General features: G+C 42.5%; 3 protein-coding genes and 1 long non-coding RNA gene across 7 annotated transcripts in view; 3 read left to right on the plus strand and 1 right to left on the minus strand.

The window, feature by feature from the left end:
* On the plus strand, positions 1–8,997 carry prdm1c (PR domain containing 1c, with ZNF domain). The gene is made up of 7 exons (XM_015048213.1): positions 1–250; positions 1,607–1,858; positions 4,196–4,315; positions 5,301–5,553; positions 6,760–7,772; positions 7,906–8,034; positions 8,181–8,997. Exons 1-7 carry the CDS (start codon positions 224–226, stop codon positions 8,736–8,738), a joined length of 2,352 nt encoding a protein of 783 aa, XP_014903699.1. The 5' UTR covers positions 1–223; the 3' UTR covers positions 8,739–8,997.
* On the minus strand, positions 4,685–18,581 carry LOC106957047 (uncharacterized). The gene is made up of 3 exons (XR_001426883.1): positions 18,494–18,581; positions 9,967–9,972; positions 4,685–4,697 (listed from the first exon to the last, which is right to left on the minus strand). It is a non-coding gene; the product is annotated as an uncharacterized LOC106957047 (long non-coding RNA).
* Positions 11,521–18,118, plus strand: xkr5a (XK related 5a). 3 transcript variants are annotated; one of them, XM_015048217.1, is made up of 7 exons: positions 11,521–11,813; positions 12,915–13,098; positions 13,265–13,449; positions 13,534–13,746; positions 13,867–14,036; positions 14,242–14,353; positions 15,525–18,118. In XM_015048217.1, the coding sequence occupies exons 1-7, from the start codon at positions 11,678–11,680 to the stop codon at positions 16,469–16,471; spliced, it is 1,947 nt and encodes a 648-aa protein (XP_014903703.1). In that variant the 5' UTR covers positions 11,521–11,677; the 3' UTR covers positions 16,472–18,118. The 3 variants fall into 3 exon arrangements, with proteins under 3 accessions (XP_014903703.1, XP_014903701.1, XP_014903702.1); XM_015048216.1 differs by having other exon boundaries at positions 11,757–11,813; positions 12,368–13,098; XM_015048215.1 differs by having other exon boundaries at positions 11,723–13,098.
* tram2 (translocation associated membrane protein 2) overlaps positions 18,507–20,796 on the plus strand; it is a 10,712-nt gene continuing 8,422 nt past the window's right edge. The window contains exon 1 of one of the 2 annotated variants that reach the window (XM_015048219.1): positions 18,507–18,718. In XM_015048219.1, coding sequence (XP_014903705.1) covers positions 18,599–18,718 — 120 coding nt within the window. In that variant the 5' untranslated portion in view covers positions 18,507–18,598. Of the gene's footprint in view, positions 18,719–19,459; positions 19,577–20,796 lie in introns of those variants that run through there. The other variant, XM_015048220.1, reaches the window with a different exon arrangement.

Consider the following 20,796-nt stretch of genomic DNA (forward strand, 5'->3'; position numbering starts at 1 on the left):
GGGGGAGTGGAGGAGGAAGAAGAGGAGGAGGAGGGCGCACAGCAGGAAAAGGGAGTGTTTTACTCTCGTATACTCTCAGAAATGCACCTTAGCTCCTCCAGACTCAAAGGTTTGACTGCAGAGTCAGCCACGCTTAGGTACGCTGTGGCCGGGTGAGTGACAGGAGACAAGAGACGCAGAGAATAGAAACTCAACATCTAGGAGAGCACAGACAGCCTGCCTTATGTGTGGCTCCTCTCAAGGCTTCAAAGTAAGTCTGACACATTCATAAAATCATTGATGTCACTATCTGAAGGGCTGTCTGCTGAATCGGTTTCTAATTCAGTTATTCTTTTTAGCTGATAGACACATCTCTGTCTCTCAGGAAGGAGTGTCTGGCAGAGTTTAATTGTGCTTTCTAGAGTCAAACTGATACATGGTAATACAGCTCTTGACTCATGTCTTGACTTCCAGAGTATATTTTCTGCTGTGTCACTGGGTTGAATGGTTTCAAAGTGAGCTGTCACACTTGTGACAGTCATTCCGAGTCAGCTGTGGCGACACACTTCAGAGAAAAAAGGCTGAAACATCCTCCATAAATCTCATCTCGTTGCACTTTTATTTGCGTCCATTCTCTCTCTCTCTCTTTTCTTTCTTTCTCCCAGATAATAAATCTGTTGCTTTAGTCTACATTAGACGCTTAAGTCTTTAATAAGGTTTAGATTTTACTTTTAATGTGGTTTCTTATCAGGGAAGAACATGAGTCACATGACTGCTTACCAATATTAGTGCTTATCAATCACTATCTTAGCAGCAAAGTGAAGAGGTTAATAAAGCACTAGCTCTGCACTTTGTGTTTGTGTGTCACAAACCTTTCATCATCTTTTCACTCTGTCATCCTGTCGTGTACGGCACGTTTCTTTTGTGAGGGCTGAGCTACTTGACCACATCTTGTTTGAGGCAAAACAGAGAAATAGACGGAAAGGGGCAATCGGATAGGAAGAGAAAAGGAAGAGTTCAGGACTGGCAAAATGCCAAGTCAATTCAGAGGAAGTCGGGTTGATACACAAGGAGTGTTAGTTTCCTTGTGAAAGTGGTCCTGCTTCAGGCCTGACGTGCAAAGTTAACCTCAACCGTAGCCTTGGGGTGGTGATTCAGAGTCACAGGATGTATGGGACAGCGGGGCTAATCGGGCAGGTTTCACTTTGAAGTCTGTTTGTCCGGTAGCAGCCGATGGAAAATGTCTTATTCCTGGAACTGTGACTACCTCCTCTATGATGCATATCACGTTACACTCCAAAATCTACTTTAAGATCAATTCAAAACTTGACTCTTTGTGTGTACAGCTGTATTTCTTTTTTTTCCCCCCTTTACTGTGAAATGAAAAGACAATGGCATATTGTGTCAACAAGAGTTCCAAAATGAGCCTTGATATGTGGGGTGGATGTGTTGTTAAGGAAACCGGGTTTTTTTTGCAAAAAAAAAAAAAGAACCCACATCATTTGTGGTAGCTGGAAAAATAATAAAAAAGCCTCTATCATTTCTACAATCCAACAGCCATCATGTTTTTATTGATATGGTCTGATTTACAGCTCACCCAGATATTTTGCCCTTTTCTCCTCCGTAGGCCTCCTCTTCTGAATGCACCACAGACATGCTAACCTCAGAGAGGTCACCGCAGAGCATAGGAGCTACCTCTGTGACAGGTACACAAAATGTAGATATGAGATCGTGGAGTGAAGCTGACTTTGAGGAGCAGTGCACCTACATCGTGAAAGACCACCCTCTGGAGGAAGAGTCCAAAAGCCCCGGCAAAACAAGAGCTGAGAGGTCTTTGCCCAGAAACCTTGCCCTGAAACGTTGCTACAGTTCTGCAGAGGTATGCAAGACTTTCCTTCTACTCTTATACCATATGTGGGCTTTTAGCAAAAGCCTGGCTTTGGAATCGTACTGTAAAATCCCTAAATCAAAAAAAACGACAAACATCTAAGCATAAACGGAGCAGCTGTTTGTTTTTACAGAATTTCTTTGCGTCACTCCAACATCCTTCCGTCCACACATCCATCCTCAGGCGGGATGTACTTGACATGTTATTGTCTAATTTTGAGCCTTTCCTCCCTCCTGCATGTGTGCCGAGGCAAAGACGGAGACAATGGCTGAGCCCCCAGCACTCAGACACAGGGGGCTGTGATTAGCAGCTAGCAAAGATTCTGATCCCTTTGTTCCAGGGACAAATTAGACCCTGAAGCAAAGCTGACACATGGGGACTCATCAAATAGGAAACACCTGAAATAAATAGCCAGAAGTCTGTCTCTGGCTTGGTGGGAATTGTCCAGCAAATCTAAAGTTGCGTGGCTGAATCTATAGAGAGAGTATGGTTTTCAAATGTAGTCGCAGGAAGTAGATCTTGTGTGCAAAGTTGAGTACTTTTACCTGTTAACAAGGCTTGCCTGGGGCCTTTTAGCACAGACGACCAGTGATCTGCAACACAAGCGCAACTGAGATCAAGCCATCAAGAACAAAACTAAGTAGATGAACCAGAGTCGGACTCATCCCGTCACAGCCACTATACGAGAATCACTCAAAGATGAAAGACGGAATACTTTACATGTGCCTTTACGCTTTAGGTTTGACAAAAAAAATGTAACCTGGTGTAGTTCACCAGTCGGGGTGTGACCGTGACATCTTATCCTCTCTCCCTCAGCCAGAAGGCTGGAAACAGAGGAGTGAGTTTCACACCTGGAGGTCACAGAACAACAGCCGGTGGTGAAATTTTAATGTGGTAGAGAAACTACCGAAAACTCTGACGACTGGCTTATTAAATATTCAGAATACGGGGAAAAGGTTGTGCCACATCGTTATTCAGTGCGGAAGATCTGACACAATAAAATCTGCTGCCTTGTAAAAACAATAAGAAGATGGCAACTCTCCAGTAATTCAGCTAAAATTTTTATGCAAATATGATCGACCAGACTCTCCTACTTTTTGTTTTCTTGTCCTTGCGTGTCTCAGATTACCACACAAATTTTAACATCAGACAAAGATAACCTGAACAACACAAAATAGCTGTTTTCAAATTATAATTCCATGTATTAACAAATAAAATCTATTCAAATCGATCTGACGCTATTTGAAGAAGGAACCGTGCCTAGAACTGAACCGGTGGTGCCCTGCCAGTATCACTACCTGTAAATTAACTGCATCACTGTTTATTTATACTGGCAGTATCGCCACCTGTAAAAAAAACAAAAAACAAAACAAAACCTAGAACTGACAGTGTCCTGCTTTGTTTGAAATGTTGTTAGTGTCACAGTGTGATTCATAATGAGATGTATGCCGAAAACGGTTTTCTAGAAAGCTCACGTAAAATTTTACTAAAAGATTTGAGGATCAACAAGCTGGCAAATGACATACTGGATTCTGTCTTCTTTTTGTGTATATACTGGACTTTGGATACAATTTTTTCCCCTCCCCAATTTATTTAAGATAATTGAGTCATGAACTCTGACCTAACTGAGACAAGTGAAATCTGCAGTACCTGACATAATAATATGGATTGCATTGATTGAGTTTTTGATGTACTCAGAGAAATTCTGATAAGCTGGCTACCCTTGGAAAGTTCCCTGCTTTTTTAATGTTTTCACTGTTTGTAGATAATGTGGTTCTCTGCAGTCTCAAAACCTTAGAAATTGTTTGAAAATCTTTCTAGGTTAAATGATTTATATGACATTTTTGCCTAGGTTATGACATGTTACTTTTTGAGATCTTTTAGCCTACTTCACGCTGTCAGACATGTCCATATTAAGTTACTACTTGATTATGTAAGTCGGGCAGTGATCAGACGTGGTTGTGGTTAATGAAATGTAACTCGGCTATTTTAAAGAAAGTGTCTAGTCACAGTTAATTCATTTCTTAGAAAGGTGGATAATTATGTTTTCACATTGGCTGTGATGTCTTTTTCTCCTTAATCGAAGACATCATAATTTGAAAACATTTTTTTTTTCTTTTTACTCAACTTGTTGTTTGCTGATATTTAAAACGAATTATAAGCCAGGGAGCAAATAGTTTTCCAAAGCACTGCATTACTTTATTTTAATCATGTAGAAGTTGAATTTTAAAAAGAAAAATTTGACAAGACAGCTTTTCCACAACTGTCTTCTTTATTCTCTCCATTTGTGAACTAATCTGTTATTGTCTGTTTCTGTGTGCTGAGCAGGTGCTTGGAGTGACCAGTAGGGAGTTGATTCCAAAGGGTACCCGTTTTGGTCCTCTCGTTGGCGAAAGCTACACCAGCAAAACACTGCCAAAAAATGCTGACAGCAGATACTTCTGGAGGGTAAGTAAGCAACATGTGAGGCTCTGGATTTGGGTGCTTGAAAGTGAAATGCACGGGTGTGTTTCAGAACTGTTCACATCCTGCAGCTCCAACCAAGGACCTTTCTATAACGGTGTCACTGCGCTGGTTTGCAGTTGTGGTCAAGGAGAGGCATCCTGTATAAGAAAAGTCTGCTAGTCACTGCTTGGGTATTGCACTAGATGGAGAATTAATCGTGTGTTTGACACGTATGCAAAACTGATTGCCAGTACTCGGCAAGGCTGTCTGAAGTAACGCGCACACACACACGCATGCACGAACACCCACACCCAGGCACACACAGCTGTTTGGTTTCAGTGACGCAGTGGTTCTTCTCTCTCTGCTTCTCTCAGCAGTGGTATCACTGCCAGTAAATACACCATATACATGTCCGCACTTCTCCAGACTCACACATTCTCACACTGACTAAGCGAGGAAGTGGCTTTGAGCCTGAGAACTGCGATGTTACAAATCAGCAACACCAGAAGATCTTCCATTACTCACAAGCTCCGTTGCAATTCAGAGCCACAGGGCTGGTAACCTTGAACTAAAAACCAGGCTTATCTGACCTTTGAATAGCTTAAACGGAGACGGTCTATTAGCCATGAATCAATCAAGAGCACTGCTCCATAGCTTCAGACAGCAGAAGAAGTAGTGATGGAGAGGGACGGTAAAGGACATCTGCTCCACAATTGTCCTAGCTCATGGTGGCAGTGGGCGAGATATCGTACTATAATCCAGTCAACCTGAGAATGTCTCATTCAGTGTTGCTTTCATAACTCTAGATGACTTGCTGCACCGCAACCGGCCCTATGCTAATTCTTCAGCTGAACTAAAATATAATGCTTACCATAAAGAGACTAGGAAACTGACATCCTGATTCTGAAGTCAGATCATATTACGGTGCTGCCTGTCTGGTTATTACCAGAACTACTTTCCATAATTTCAGTCCTGTTTTGTATTATAGGTCTTCTCAGAGGGGCAACTTCACCATATCCTGGATGGTTTGAATGAGGAACAAAGCAACTGGATGCGCTACGTCAACCCGGCAAGATCAGTAGAAGAGCAGAATCTGGTTGCCTGCCAGATAGGTTTGGACATCTTCTTTTACACAATTAAACCACTTCAGCCAGATCAGGAGCTTCTGGTGTGGTACAGCTCTGAACTTGCCCGGCGTTGCAACTACCCTCTTCTTGGCCAACTAGCTGTTGAGAAAAATGGTAAGTGTTTGCTTAGATTGAATAAAATCCCGTAAAAGTCATTAGAAACCACCCCAACGCCTATGCTCTTGACACATATCACGGTTAGATTGTCACAGTGAAGAGCTCCCTGTCAAACAGTTGACCAGCTGACACAGTCTTTGTATGGGTGTTAAAAAAAGTTACTCAGTCACACCCATGGCCCCTTTGTTGAAGCAGAGTACAAAAGATGATTGAACAGTCATGGAAACAGAGAGGGGATTGTCCAAAGAGGCAGCACCTAAGTAAAATGAGACCATTTTCCTTATTTTAAACCTTTCAGTCTGCATTATCTGTTTACATACGTCAGTGCTCCCTCGGTAGTTGTGACTTAAGGTATTGACTTTATTCCGGTGCACCATCTTTTATTTATTTAGCTCTTAAAAGAAGTGTCTTGGGAAGGCTACTTTAACTTCCTGACAAGGTGACCCGCTGAAAGATTGATATCTCACTCAGTGTTATTTGTTTGTTTGCTAAGAGGTGGAAGGGTAGGGTAAGAAGGGAGTGAACAAAAGATAAGACTTGCACTCCTGTGTGTGAGATGTTAACTGTGTCCAAAGTAGGTTAAATGGACAACCATACCCTTGTATTTTTTCTTCCTCTGTTTGCAACCTTGAGTACTTTGTCTAGTCTGCAGGAGGCCATAAAAGCACCACCCACAAGACTTCCTGGCTATTCACTTGTTTACACGTGACACTATAGAAGTCCTGATATTGTAAACATATTGTGTGAACATGTCCAGCCACCTTTAGGACTATTTCATTCTGACTGAAATCCTAAATTTCTGTACCATGTAGATGAAAAGCAGTTTCATCTACATGATGTTTATATACATGTATATAAAAACACAAGCTTACAAATAACTAGGTCTCTAAAGCAGTTTCTGTAACCATGGGCTGTATACTATTTACATCAGATTCAGATTGTAGGATGATTGCTTCATGTCTAGTGTCACTTTTTATAAGGTTAAGTGGTGTGGGAGACTCTGTAGGGTAAACATAGTGAAAAAGGTCTAACTCCATATTAAAAAAATGATCAGATTGATAAAAAGAACATGCTTGGATATATATTATTATTAAAACTTTGCAGATCACTCAGTGGAATGTAGCAGCTAGCTGAGTTTTTGAATTTTTAAACTAAATCCACCTGATTCTAATGACATCTCTCCATTTCCTATTTGTCTATCAGAGCAAATTCAGGCTTGCGAAAGGACGAAAGGAAAACGAGGGCACACTGTTTCTGAGATTCTTCGAGACGAACCTTCCAAACCTAAATCTGTCTGTCTCAGACACCAGGACAGTCCGGTGTTTCCAGCGAGTGTCCCAGTTTTTCCCTTATGTTCCAATACTGTCTACCCGATGCAGTCCAACTTGGAGCCCGCTCATGGCTACAAATGCGTTCCTTTGCTACCTTTGGCATCATACAGCGCTTCTACTGCCAAAAGGCCAGCATTGAGCACTCCCATTCCAGCTAATCTGCACTTCGCCCTGCAACACGCTCAAGACGCTGGCAAAACTGAACCTCACCAAAAAGCTTGTGTTTCTAAGGATGTTCACTCCACTCTCAGGGAGGGCCCCTATCTACTGCCTCACTACTCACTGGGCCTTCTGCCGTATTCAGTACCACTCTACAATGAACGACTGAAACCACACTTGCCCACATCCTCCAAGTTTCTACCTTTCGACAACTATGCACACTTTCTACATCCTTTGAGTAGTGGTTCCAAAGACTTTTTACTTGCGTCATCCAACTGCAAGCAAGACCTAAGTTTTATGCAAACTAGTGACCACAAAGACACCAATGACCTTTACTCCAAAAAGGTTAACTACCTCAAGAATACTTCAACTGACCTCAGAGACTTCAAATACTCTGTCTGCACCAATGTCTACACAGACCTCACTGCATCTACCAAGGCCAGCTCCCCACCCATTGGCATTAATCTCCATGGAGAACCTTCTTTTGCACCTCGGGAATGCTCGCCTCCAGTTGCTACAGCTGCCTCCTCAAACTACCTTCCTTCCACACCTACCTCTGCCACTCAGAGCAATGCTGAAGATGCGTTGGATCTTCGGAGGCAAAAGAGAGGAGGCCAGATCATTGGCTACAAGACTCTGTCTTATCCACTCACAAGGCAAAATGGAAAGATTCGGTATGAATGCAACATCTGTGGAAAGGTCTTCGGGCAGCTGTCCAACCTCAAGGTCAGTACAGCATCAAGACACTGAAGAAAGTTGAAGAAAATAACTAGCAAGAAATATAACTGAATGACTATGCTGTGTTTTGGAGCATACTAAAGCTGAAACTAAAACTATTGCTCTTACGTGTTGTTTTCAGGTTCATCTGCGAGTGCACAGTGGTGAGCGTCCATTTAAATGTCAGACCTGCAACAAGAACTTCACTCAGCTGGCTCACTTGCAAAAACACTACTTGGTTCACACAGGAGAGAAGCCTCATGAGTGCAAGGTAAGTGTGTAACTTCAGAAGTATTATTTCACAGCTTGACTCTCCATATTGAAAAAAAGCTAACAGTTCTAGCCATCATGTCATCTAAGGTCGAACACCGTTAGATGCATTTGTTACATTTACGTTGCTTTATTTTTTTTTTTTAGGTGTGCCATAAGAGATTTAGCAGCACTAGCAACCTGAAGACCCACCAGAGATTACACTCCGGCGAGAGGCCTTACCAGTGCAAGCTCTGCCCAGCCCGATTTACTCAATTTATTCACCTCAAGCTTCACAAACGGCTGCATACAGGGGAGGGGACGCACCGCTGTCCTCGCTGCCCCAGTACATATCTTCACTACAGCAGCCTGCAGGTGCACCTCCAAGGATTCTGCCCTCTGTCCCCCTCAGCATCCCGCAGGCTGTCGCCAGAGGAGCTACAGCGGGTCAATTCTGAGATAGAGAGGTTTGACATGAGTGAGGCTGCAGAGCAGCTAGAAGCAATGGCCACTGAGGCTGAGATAGACGAAGGGAACATCATTGACCTGATACGAAAGATAGAGAATAATATCTTAAGCCTCCAAGATGTTGCCAGAGGGAAGGCTGAGCTGAGCATCTCTAGATCAGCGGCGGAGTGTACCGCTGCTCAGATGCATCATCACAGTCCCATGGTTTTGCCACCAGCAAGCATCAAGCTGGAGTCAGGCTGCATTTCAGAGACTTAAGACTGACCTGCTAATCCCACCAAATAATCCTTAAAGGCCAACTCAGCAGCTGTCTGTCACTGTCCTATTTGAAGTAAAGTCTTATCTCTATCATGGATTGCCTATATACTCAATAGGGATTTGAGCTCATGAAGAGTCAAGACATTGCCAGCATCACCTGGGGGAAAAAAAAACAGACTTCGGTGATCTAATATTCTTACGTCTTTATAATTTATTCAGTTACTGATTTGAATCTAACGTGTGTAAAAAAAAAAAAAAATTGATACTTGCTATATATATTTTTAAACATTTGAAACAATAAATTATTACCAAAATGTGATATTTGTGGACTCACTGTGCAAGACTGAGTTTTCCTGTTTGCGTGGACATGCCTGTGTCAACGTTGAGTGGCTAAAGTGAAAATGACTGCATAAGCATGACTCTGGTGTCAGTGGGCTAAGTGCTGAAATGACGACACAGAGGAAACCTCAATTGTTCGTGCATGGTATACATGCTTGCCTTTGTGTGAGAGCACTCGGCTGATGTGGGGAGTCAGTGATGCAGATAAACATCCTGTTATGAGTCTCTGGATATTCGCCAGTAAGTATCACCGCTTCAGCCTGGAAAAAAAAAATATAATTACACTATTCTCACTATCGGTATGGTCTTACTGCAAATTTCGAACCTGTATGCATGTATCGTGATCTCAGTTTTAATCAGGCGGCAGATGTTTTGCCCACAAACAGAAAACTTTAACTCGGCATGCATGTGCAATATCATATAGGCAAACAAGTTAAGATGTTTGCAAAAAAAAAAAAAAAAAATGAATGCAATTCTTTGAAATGCAGTATTTGAGGAAAAAAAAAAGAAAATTTGTGATGGCTCTAATATCGCCATCAAACCAATTTCAAACACATGCAGCTCTAGCTTTTAACACGGCAAGATTGAGAATCTCAGGAATGTGTATATCAAAGAAATAACTTTAAAAACTAAAGTAGGATTTTGGGCCAACAAACCTCAAAATATAAACCAAAGAAGAGTTGACAAAGGATGGGTTTCAATGGTCATGTGGTCTAATGAATCATTTACGCTCTTTATTGACACATACTTCAAATGTCAGGCATTTTCAAGCAAAGTTCACAGATTTTAAGTTCAATTTAGGTCAGGGTTCTCCAAAACAGTTAACATCAGCAGGCTTTTTCTAATCCAAAGCCAGTGTTGATGCTTGGAATAATGATCTTGTTAGAACACACAGCTGTGACCATGTTTCAATCATCCAGTTCTTGGTTTGAGATGAAATTAAGGAATTTGGAGATAGTCGTTTTTCGTTAATATTCCACGTTTTGAATTGCACCACTTGCAGTAAAACAACCTCACAGAATAATGCTGCCACCACCAAGGTGACAGTTGCAACAGGCAACTTGAGTCCAACTTGTCACTGTAGCCAATTTTTCCTGCATGACTAAAAAACTTTTTTCCAAAACGTTTTTGGGTTGGTTGGTCTGTGGGGGCGATGAATTTCAGTTGAACTCAAAGGAGATAGTTAGAGGAGGAACTTCCCACCTCCCCCCATCCATCCCCCAACAACACACTCAAACACAAACACACTCCATGGTGATGTGAAACTTGCTTTAATGTGGACACTGAAGCTGGTGGCTCATATGACTCCTACCTGACCTGCCTCTTAGCTGATGATACGCTGTAGATCAAGTCACCATCTGCCTTACAGTCGCTCTTCATCTTGTTCTGTATTGATGAAAAGAAATGGAAAAAAAAAAAAAAGAACTGCCAAGTTTTAAAACGTTCTACAGCCATGTTTCTTAAATTATGATACAAACACTACCGGTAGTTTTCAGTTGCAGATTTTGATATCTATAATGTGCCTGACTACCCCAGGGGTTGGCTTAGGCCGGATGCGATGGAAACAACACTGCAAAAACGAAATACTATTTTTGAATTGCACTCGAAATAAATGTGATATTGATTTTTGCATGTTCACTCAATGATGAATGAACTTCATGATGTGCACAGTGTAAGGAAATGCGACAGGAACCTAATGAAGCGGTGGTTGGTATCTGATACAAAACCATTGTTCTATCACCCAGACATATATGGTTTTTTAACTTCCTAATGATTCTTGACGATCAGCCCAAAAAACGATTAGTATCAGCTGTTAGCAAATTAAAAATGCTAAGATGCAGTTACCTCTGTAGTTGTAGATGGACCTGAAAATGAGACCACATCCATGTTCCGGTAGCAAATTATGAAATTAGTTTTAATCGATAAAAACACTACATCTTTTTCATAATAGCTGTCCTCATAAAGTTATATTGTCCTATCTGGCGTGAAGTTTTTCCACCTCAGATCTAATGTGAATTAATAACTCTGAGGTTAAGTGCATGATAACATCCACAACCTTTTGCTGCCTTCCACAGTGCAACCCGTTGCCCCGTATTAAACAAGAAAACATTTTAAAGACATCTGCCTCCCACATGCACACATTATTCATCCAGTGTTGCCAGTTGTTCCAGTTGTTTGTCCATTCCCACTTAGGTGGAGAACTGTGGTCAGGTAACTGGTCAAAACCACGCAACGAGGTGTGGCCCACTGTGCATTCTGACATGTGTCTATCAGAACTCGCACGAACATCATATATATATATATATATATATATATATATATATATATATTCACTTCGAATGTCAGTGGTCATAATGTTATGGCCGATGACGGGGATCAAATGATACAATGGCCTGCCATGAACTCTCTACGGTTACAGTCTCATCAGTCGCTCGGTAACTGATGCCCCTTTAAAGCGACCACTGACGTCATGTTTTTTTGACAGGGGGTGGGCAACGGGAGAAAAGAAGAAGAAGAAGAAGAAGGGAGCGGATGTACCCGGAGAGAAGGATGACCAGGATCATGTCCCCGGCTGCTCCTCGCTCCCACATATCTGCAACATGATGAACGCCGCTCCCGGAGCGCTCGCCCGCAGGATGCCGTCAGCGGCCCGGCGGAGCGGCTGCTGGATAGCCTGGTGCCAGGCAATCCTGCTCGGCGTGTCGGCGCTGGTTATCGTGGCCGAGCGGAGCGCACGTAAGTGGGCAGCTAGCTTGCCGGTGGCGATCGCGCTCCCAAGTTAATGCTTTATCTAAAAAATAAATAAATAAATAAATAAAATAATAATAATAATAATAGCAAGACGACAAGTTTCATTACACCGTGGAGGTTTTAGCTACATTCATGGAAGTGTGGCCTCTGTAGCACTGTCACGAAGCTTTATATTCAGGTGGAAACACAAGGTGAAGCTGTTATTACTAGTGTGAACAGAGAGCCGAGGCTTTGTTTACCACAGCTGGAAACTGGTGTGAACGCCTGAAGGTGTCCCCCAACAGCTTCACCTATCATCCTACATCCTACCACTCACCACAAACAGCGTTTATAAAAACATATATATTATTAAAATCCTTAAAATTTCTAAAAAAAAAAAAAAAATGTAGTCCATATTAAACAAAATTAGCTTTCGTGCTGTTCTCATCCCACCTGTAATCTGTCAGCTCAGTCTCCCTGAACAAGCGGATCAATGACCCAAGGTCAGGATACCAGAAAGATGACTGGATCTGTACAAAGTGTGACTTTGTGTTCTGCAGGTATACCATTCCCTGAAGATAAAAATACTCAGCTGCCGGCTGGACTTCTGCCGATTCCTCATTTCCGAGCAACATCAGTTTATGTAACAAATATTTGAAGTTTGCATCAAAGCTGGTAGACAGACAGCATGACTGCACTCGTGGGAGATCTTCTTGCTCGTCGCATTCTGTGCATTTGGCAATATATCCGAACATACGCAATGCTTTAATACAGTTCACTTCAATTACTTTTATTTATGTAGTGCCAATTTGCAACACATGTCATCTCAAGACACATTTCCAGGCATATGAAAAGACAAACCGTTCACATATTCAAATCCAGTTCCATCCTGGTTGTAAAACATTGCAGTTAAATTCAGTTTGTAATGCCAAATGGTAAAAAAAAAAGAAAAAAAAATGCAGAAATCTGTCCCACTGATAAAGCATGCTTTGTGCATAATGACCTCTTACCTCATTTCATTCTGGCACTCTGTAAGTTCCATTTGCACTTTAAATTCTTGCATAAAACCTGCATTCTGCTCGTCTTTTGTTTGCGTGCGTGCATCAGTGATCTACTGTATAGGATTCTACCTTTGGAACGAGGAGACGCAGTGGGCAGGCCTCACACTCGGCCTCTTCCTTCCTGGGACAGCAGTCCAGCTGCTAAGTGTGAAGTGGTACTATGATGACGGGGATGAAAGGCGGTGCTACCTCTCCGTCATACACGTGCTACACTTGGGCATCTTCAAAAGGTATGGTCTGTGCAACCCCAGCATGTTGGGGTTTTATTGCACGTGAGCACAGCCTGCATGCTCAGTGAGATGTGACACTCCTGAGAGTGCAGACAGGGAGTTTTGACATCATTCTGTCATTGAGAAGGTTATCCCTGTTCAGGTGTTTGTCTCCCTCTGCTGGCAGGTTGTGGGACTGCATGAGGTCCGTGCTGCACATGCAGGACTCTGTGGCTGAGCTTGGTGCTGCCGTCATGCAGCAGGCAGACGTCGCTGCCCTGTGGCTGCTGGAGGCGCTTGTCCTAACTCTGCCTCAGAGCTTGCTGCAGGCGTATGTGGTCGTATCTACAGATGTGGGGATAATGTCACCAGGTCAGCCCATCTCCGTGTCAGTTATTAGCTCTCGTTTGAGGCATGACTTTGTTGTCTAATGCTTTGCCTCCGTTTAACACTCAGTGGCATATTGCTGTGGACTATGCGTGCTGTCCATTTCCTGGGCCCTGGTGCTGTACAGCCGAGCCTGCTGCCTGATACGACCAGGCCACTTGGCCATGCCACCAGCAGCCCTGCTGTGCCAGCTGGTCTGGAGAACAGGCATGTTGGGAGCCCGGGTGACCTGCCTCATGTTCTTCGCCAGGGTCTTCAACTGGTGGGTCTGCGGAGTAGCAGGTGAGCACGGAGAGGGAAGGTCCTCCGATGCCATTCAGGCACAACCCAAAAACAAACTTCCGTAGTTTGCGTTTGGGCTATAAATCTCTGATTTCGGTATGTTTTTGCCTTGATCTCCAGGTTTTCACTGGCTCACAGCCTCCTTCTGGCTGGTATCACAGCAGCCCGACATTTGCACTGGTCACTGGTGTTGGCGTGCCTTTAACGGCGTCCTGGGGCTCATCCACGTCTTCCTCTTCCTCAACGTCAAAGACGGACCCTCGCGCTTTCGCATGGCCAGCTTCTATGCAGTAAGGAATGGGTTGTTTTACAGAAAAGCGTTTCATGCGCTGTGCTCCGCTGGGTGTGTCATCCCACGCAACGACCTACAAGGACACATGCGCTTATGTAAAGCAAGAAGTTTGCACCGTCATCCTCACCTCTGTGTCCTCAGCCTGCAGTGACGTAAAGCTGTTGGAAAATGAGTGATGGTGTGACTTTCTCCTCCTCCGTTAGTTCATGCTCGTAGAGAATGTGACTCTGCTGCTGGCCGCCTCCGACTTCCTGAGCGAAGCATCATGGGATAGCATGACCCTTCCCACTTCTGTGCTGTGCAGCTTTTTCCTCGGTGAGTCATTTTGTCTGCAGCATCTGTACAGAGGCACAAACCAGTCCGATTCTGTTAATAATAACAATGATTACAAAAGGTGTAGAATCAAAACTCTGAAAAACGACGATACGGTTGCCAGGGTAGAAAATTGATAGTCTGAAAAGTATGAAACTGTTAAGATCATATGATACCAAATTTTCTTAAATACACAACACTGAGTCTTGTCCACTGGTGTGGTGTGTCTGTAGTTGAACTCCTCCACAAAAGATGATAGAACAAACAATTAAGTCTGCAGATGTTATTGTCATGACTGACCTTCCCTCCATCCAGGACTTGTACAGGTATATGGTCTGGAAAAAGGCAGCTACAATCTCTGCACACCCCACACATCCTGGACTCAAACCCTCAAGGCTTTTACCTTCAGGTTGGCGCTACTATTTTAAAAATGAGCCGCCGAGAGAGACGTTTTTGTTCCCTCGGGTTGTCCCTCTAATGAACCTTTAACAGTCGGAGTTCCCACATCGATACGTACCTTCACCTTCCTCTAATTCAACCTTGGCTTCCTCTTTTGTAAAAACACTGTATATGCACATATTTAGAAAAACATATTTTGTAATAGTTCCATATTTATATTTAAAATGTTCTCACTGAGTGCAAAATGGAGCCAAAGTCAAATTTCTTGTTTGCGTGCACAAACTTGGCGAATAAAGCTTTTTCTGACTGAAGTGTTAATTAACTGACTTTTGGACCTTTTTGGAAAAAAATCAATATAAGTTGCATTCGGATAAATTCATAGGAAAACAAATTCAAAAGATCCTCAGTTACAACACAGTTATTAAATATGGACAAAATCTTGCACCGAGGCATTTTTAGTTTTTTAAGTCACTGGTGCCGATCCAATTTGCAACCCAAATAATTTCTGTAAAATAAGCCAACGCAGTTATTTATTTATTTGTACTTTCTTTCTAAGGTTGAGCAAAGTTACAGAAGACAGCTAATAATTCATGGCCCATTTCTCTTTGCCACTCTTCAAAATGAGAAAGACAAACATACAACCCGAGTAGGACGGGAGTGTGTCTGTGTTTACCTACTATCGCAAACTACAATCTAACAGAGGTGCCAATCAGTCGGGGGGCTCAGGAAAGGAATACATACTAAACTTTAATATTTTCTCTCGTTTGCTTCCAAGGAGCCACCTCGCTGGTCCTGTACTACCGGTTCCTCCATCCCAAGTCCACAGAAATCTCCCAAGGTACAAACCGGCATCAGATGGGCAGCACATGCATAGAGCAAGGCGAGTCTTCCTTCTCTCTTGGCGACAAAAGTCTGCCGGCATCTTCTGTCCAGAATCACGGCAGCTTCTCCCTGTCTGGCGTAGCTGGCTCCCTGCTGGAGCACCCGGGAAACTGTCAAGGCCACTCCAACAGCTCCTGCCCTTGCTTCCACCACCACTGGCTCCTCATCCGCCTGGCCCTGAAAACCGGCGATCTCTGTAAAATCAACAGGGCGTACGGAGCCGGTGGGCCGGCGGCCATACTGGACATGGAGGAGTACAACCAGGAGTTCAAGAGCAACGAGGGCATCACCTTTACGGCTGGCGGCAGCTGTGAAGGGGTGTCCACCTCCGAGTCCCAGGGGAAGGGCCTGGCTCCGCTCTCAGACTGCAAAGACGAGTTCCAGAGCGTAAGCGAGCCCACGTCGACCGAGCGACCCGAGGGAGAGGACGACAGTCTGGAGATGGAAAGCCCCATGGAGTCGCCCACGTCGGATTTCAAACGCAGCTCCCCGGAGGGCAAGTCGGTTTTCGGAGACAGCCCGGAGCCTTATTACTGCCCTACTGAATCGAGTTCCACCTTGTACTTCAGTGCTGATCCCCAGTCCCCCAGCAGCGCCAGCAACCCCCGTTTGGACCGGGACATCGGGGGTCTGGAACAGGGGGTTCGGCTCAGCTCCATCCCCAGTGATCCTGCCCTGCACAGAGACGTGCGTGGACTCATGAGCCGCGTCGGGCCACGCTGCACCTCCACTCCCAAGCTGGACTGCGGGGTGTCGGATTCTCCCCCCAGCGTCCCGCATCTCACTGGTCCAAGGAGGCAGCTCATACTGTCCCGCAGAGATGAAGATAATACCTTCTAGCTGTCTTGTGGCACAATCAGGGAACGAGTTAAGAGCAGCAGCAGCTTATCCAACGTTAACGGAGCAACACCAGCTTTATAAGAGTCGTAGGGGTTAGAGCACTACATGCAGTAGGGAACCTAAAATAATCCTAAAATAACATCTATTTTTCTCATAACATTAACCATTCTTAAAAATGCATTGCTTCTAAATGTTGGAAACACAGAAACTATCTATGTTTGTTTTCTTTTTTTTTTTAAAGGAAAATCTGACATTCAAGTGACAGTAATGGTGTGTGATCACGCCACCAGCCCCAGTTTCAGTTCATATTTATGCTATTGTTTGGCAGCTAAACTTTGGAATTATACTGTGCAAAAAAAAAAGAAAAAAAAAAAAAAACGAAAAAGAAAAATTGCTTCCACATGACTGTGATTACTTAATATGAAAGCACAGTGCTTTTCAAACGTATGCATACCCCTTGAAATTGTTTGCATTTTGAAAGTTTACAACCACAAACTTCTTTTTGTGGGATTTTTTATGCGTGTACAGATTTGTGAAGTTATTATTAATTTCCTTATTTCTTTTTTTTTTTACACCTAAAAATCAGGAACGTGTGATTTGCTTTTACCCATTGATAGTGTCAACAACTCTGACCAGCTTCCCTGTTTTTGCTGATGACAAACACCCCCACAGTATGACGCTAGCACTGCCGTGTTTCACAGTGAGGACGATGTTTTCAGGCTGAATGCAGTGGTAATCTGCTGCAGGATATATTCATTTTGTTGTCATTTGAATTTCTTACACATATTAAAGGGGTATGATTGCAAATGCACAGCAGACATTTCTCATTTTTATTTGCAAAAAGAAAAAAAAAAGTTGGTCTGTCACATAAAATTCCAATGAACTGCATTGAAATTTGTGGTTGCAGGATGACATAATGTGAAAAGATTCAAGGGGTGTGAGTATTTATTCAAAGCACTGTACCCGTTAGTTTGGTTTAAAACATTTTATCATATGCAGCGACTCGGCTCTGAAACGAGCGAATTTCAGCAAGTCATACTGAAACATTCGTATCACTGCAGCTATTTGATGACAGAGTGCATAGATCTAGCAGTGAGTGGAGCATCTGACCTCTGAACCTATCACAATGTAAGCCATAGCTTCTATGGCTTCTTAAAAGCACAACTATTTTCAGTATCGTCTGTTTCTGCTGCAATGCTGTTTTTTTCTTTTTCTTTCTTTCTTTAACGTAAAAAAATAAGACTTCACTACATACATGTGATATTAATAAGCTGTGTTTCTCATGTGGTGTTAATTGGCATTGAGCAGAAAACTGTGATGTTTTTATCTTTTTTTTTTCTGTTACATGTTGACCATGTAATTGTTAAATAACTTATTGAACTAACATTATGTTGTAAAACAACAATAACGTCTCAGGCACAAATTCATCTACTGTGAGACAAAATGAATCGTGTGCATATGAGACATTTGTGGTGACTTTTTTTTTATTTATTTGCTCTTGATTGCTCTTTTCAGGTGACAAACTTTTATTCGAAGCACTGTTCTGAGACAGGAAAGCAGTGTAACGATGCCTGTGTGGCATTTTAAAATATGACGTCTGAGGCCACTGGTGGCTTGAAATACGCAATAAACAGCCTACATGTTTGACTGAGTTGACTTATTATTTATTTCATTTTTTTAAAGATACTTCTTAGGAAATTAATGAAATTATCCCAGACTTGTATGTTATTTCTGCATTAATAGGAAAGTTATTTAAAGCTGATGGTGGGTGGAGCTAAATACAAGAGACTCCTGGAGGAAAAGCAGATTTAGGCTGAAATATTTGACGCATACTACTTATGAAAAGTAAATATTATCTTTCTTTTGCGTTTTTGTAACCTTTAACCAAATCTTTGTCATTGCTCAGGTGTAAAAAAAAACAATGCAGGTTGTTAAAACAGCCTCAGTTTTGAGACTTGTGCCTAAGTTACCTTTTTTTCCAGGAGGCTGCGAGACCTAAATGGCCTTAAAGGTATTTATGACACTCGCCCTTTAAGACGGGGCGCATGCGCAAACCGCCGGGAAAGTTAACTCCTGAACTTCGCAGAGCCGAAAAATTTTTCTGATTTATAAAGTCAGTGAGCTGACATGGCATTTCGTCGGAGAAACAAGAGCTACCCGTTCTTCAGCCAGGAGTTTCTCATCCAGAACCATGCCGACATCGTGTTCAGCCTGGTGATTTTCATTTTGATCGGGCTGATGTTTGAGGTGAGATGAACTCTGATTCTTTCTTTTCTTCCCTCGTCTCTGTTTGTCTCTCAGCTGTTTTAAGAATGCAGGTCTGTCTGTGCGTTCCTGCACTGATGTGTGAGCTCAAAAAGCTCTTTCTGTCGATTACTTGCAGACTGCATCAGAGGTTCGTTCACACCGACCGATAAGAACGAGATTATCACCTTCTTTCATGTACTTTTTTTTTTTTTTTTTTTTACAACTTTTGTTGCCAGTAAGTACTGCTTTTCTGGTCGAAGACATACACGAATTAAAACTTCTTTACATAAATGTTTAACAAAACTGCAAGGCATATTATGGGAGCTGTTTTTTAAAAAGTGAAATATTGCATATTTACTTTTAGTGTTAAACATCTTTAACAGCGCTCTTGGATTTTTTTTTTTTTTTTTTGCATTAACCAAATGTCTCCGTAATTGCCTGCTTTGCTTCCTGTCAAGATGAATAGATTTTCTTGTATTTAACGTGTGCTTCATTCCAGTATACATTGTGTTGTAACAAACTTTAGGAACTGTCTCAAAAATCCCAAAATCATACAGGAAATTTGGCTGTTCCTATTTTCAAAATAAAAGCACGGCACTCGCTCTATCGTAATTAAACCCGCCCCTGTTTATTTTGAAAGGCAGTAGCGGAAGTTACTTCGTTTTCCGCCGCGCACTTTATCTGTTAAGTTAACTGCCACGTCTCACTCTGATCCGCTGCTTGTGGCCACTCTGGCTTTAGCAGCTCCAAAGACCGCTTTGACCAGCCGCTATTTCGGCAAGGACACTCAGCTAGATGGTTCATAGTGGAGCTGGTTCTCCTACCACCCTTCTAAAGCCATCTTCTCCCCACCTCGGGGTATTTAAAGTTTCTGTCCGGAACTCTGGTTGTGATCACACAGATGGTCGCGTTGAGAATAACTTGAAGGGGGATTTCCTTTTTTTTTTTTCTGGTTTCAGAAGAAAAGGGGAACTGTGCATTTCATATGAATTTTTCAGATCTTGTTCCCACAGGTCAAATACCCTCTGCTAAACAGAACAAAAGCAGTGAGTTGTTGTGATGGTCAATCCGATGGCAGAGCACCAAGTCTTTCTCAACAGTCCGTGTGCTTTGGCAGCCTTTACTGCTTAAAACAGAAGCAAGCAAATGATGTCCTTTAAGAGGCTTGCTTTTGGGCTTTTCACCACTTCACAATGAATGTTATCTCAAGGCACTTGACTAGGAAACATGTGTAATTTGTCCAAATTCCAATCCACTCTTTTCATTCTTTGACTCCCAGTCATACAGTCAGATTCTGACCCTGTGATTGTGAAACTGCGATACTTTGTTTAGACGAGACCATATCGGCAAACGTAGGAAAGAAGATGCTCGGAGATCTAAACTGAACTTTGTGGCCTCCAGTCGAAACACCATGAGTGGCAGAAACCCAACACTGTACGTGGTTTAAGTCCCACCATCTCAATTGTAAAACATGATGGCAGCATCATGGTGTTTTGAATGGTTTTACATTGGTGGAGAATAGTTGTGCCGATCACAGTTGGGTCCAAATTCAGTTCATATTAGTCTGAATAATTCCAATACAGCTCAGTCGTATAGACGGATTCAGATTGTGTTAAGCCAGTTATCTATAATTGTATAATTGTATAATTGTATTTTGCCACAGGCCACGTCAATGGAACAATCCAAACATGTGTAAGAAGGTGATCTTATCAGATAATGTTAAAATGGCATAAATATCACAGGATTTCCACCGTCATGGTGGCAGGATCAGACTATGGAAATTCTTCATACAAAAAAAAATCCTAAAGTATCTGGTCTTTCCTGTACATTACTCCTGATTACGTTCTTTAACAAGCGTATTATCCATAGGAATTCAGTTCATCTTACTTCTTTCTGTTCCTCCTGTTGACACTGTCTATAAAAACTCTTTGAAGACCAGTTTGTTGGAGCTGCTTTACTCAGATCATTCACTTGGTTTTGTCCTTTTTTTTTTTTTTTTTTTTTTTTTTTTTTTTTTAGGCAAAAACAAAAAACCCCATACCTTTTTTTTACCCCCCGAAAAAAACACCCCCTTTTTC

The sequence above is a fragment of the Poecilia latipinna genome, unplaced genomic scaffold (assembly GCF_001443285.1).
Source record: "Poecilia latipinna isolate Pla-1442-1.1 unplaced genomic scaffold, P_latipinna-1.0 Scaffold868, whole genome shotgun sequence".
Classification (NCBI taxonomy): domain Eukaryota; kingdom Metazoa; phylum Chordata; class Actinopteri; order Cyprinodontiformes; family Poeciliidae; genus Poecilia; species Poecilia latipinna.

Coding starts and splice junctions, on each gene's coding strand:
- prdm1c (XM_015048213.1), top strand. CDS start 224: ATGTGTGGCTCCTCTCAAGGCTTCAAA. Junction 5,554..6,759: donor ACTAGCTGTTGAGAAAAATG/GTAAGTGTTTGC, acceptor TTTGTCTATCAG/AGCAAATTCAGGCTTGCGAA. Junction 8,035..8,180: donor AGAAGCCTCATGAGTGCAAG/GTAAGTGTGTAA, acceptor TTTTTTTTTTAG/GTGTGCCATAAGAGATTTAG.
- xkr5a (XM_015048215.1), top strand. CDS start 12,740: ATGGTAAAAAAAAAAGAAAAAAAAATGCAGAAATCTGTCCCACTGATA. Junction 13,099..13,264: donor CACTTGGGCATCTTCAAAAG/GTATGGTCTGTG, acceptor CTCTGCTGGCAG/GTTGTGGGACTGCATGAGGT. Junction 13,450..13,533: donor TGTGGGGATAATGTCACCAG/GTCAGCCCATCT, acceptor TTTAACACTCAG/TGGCATATTGCTGTGGACTA.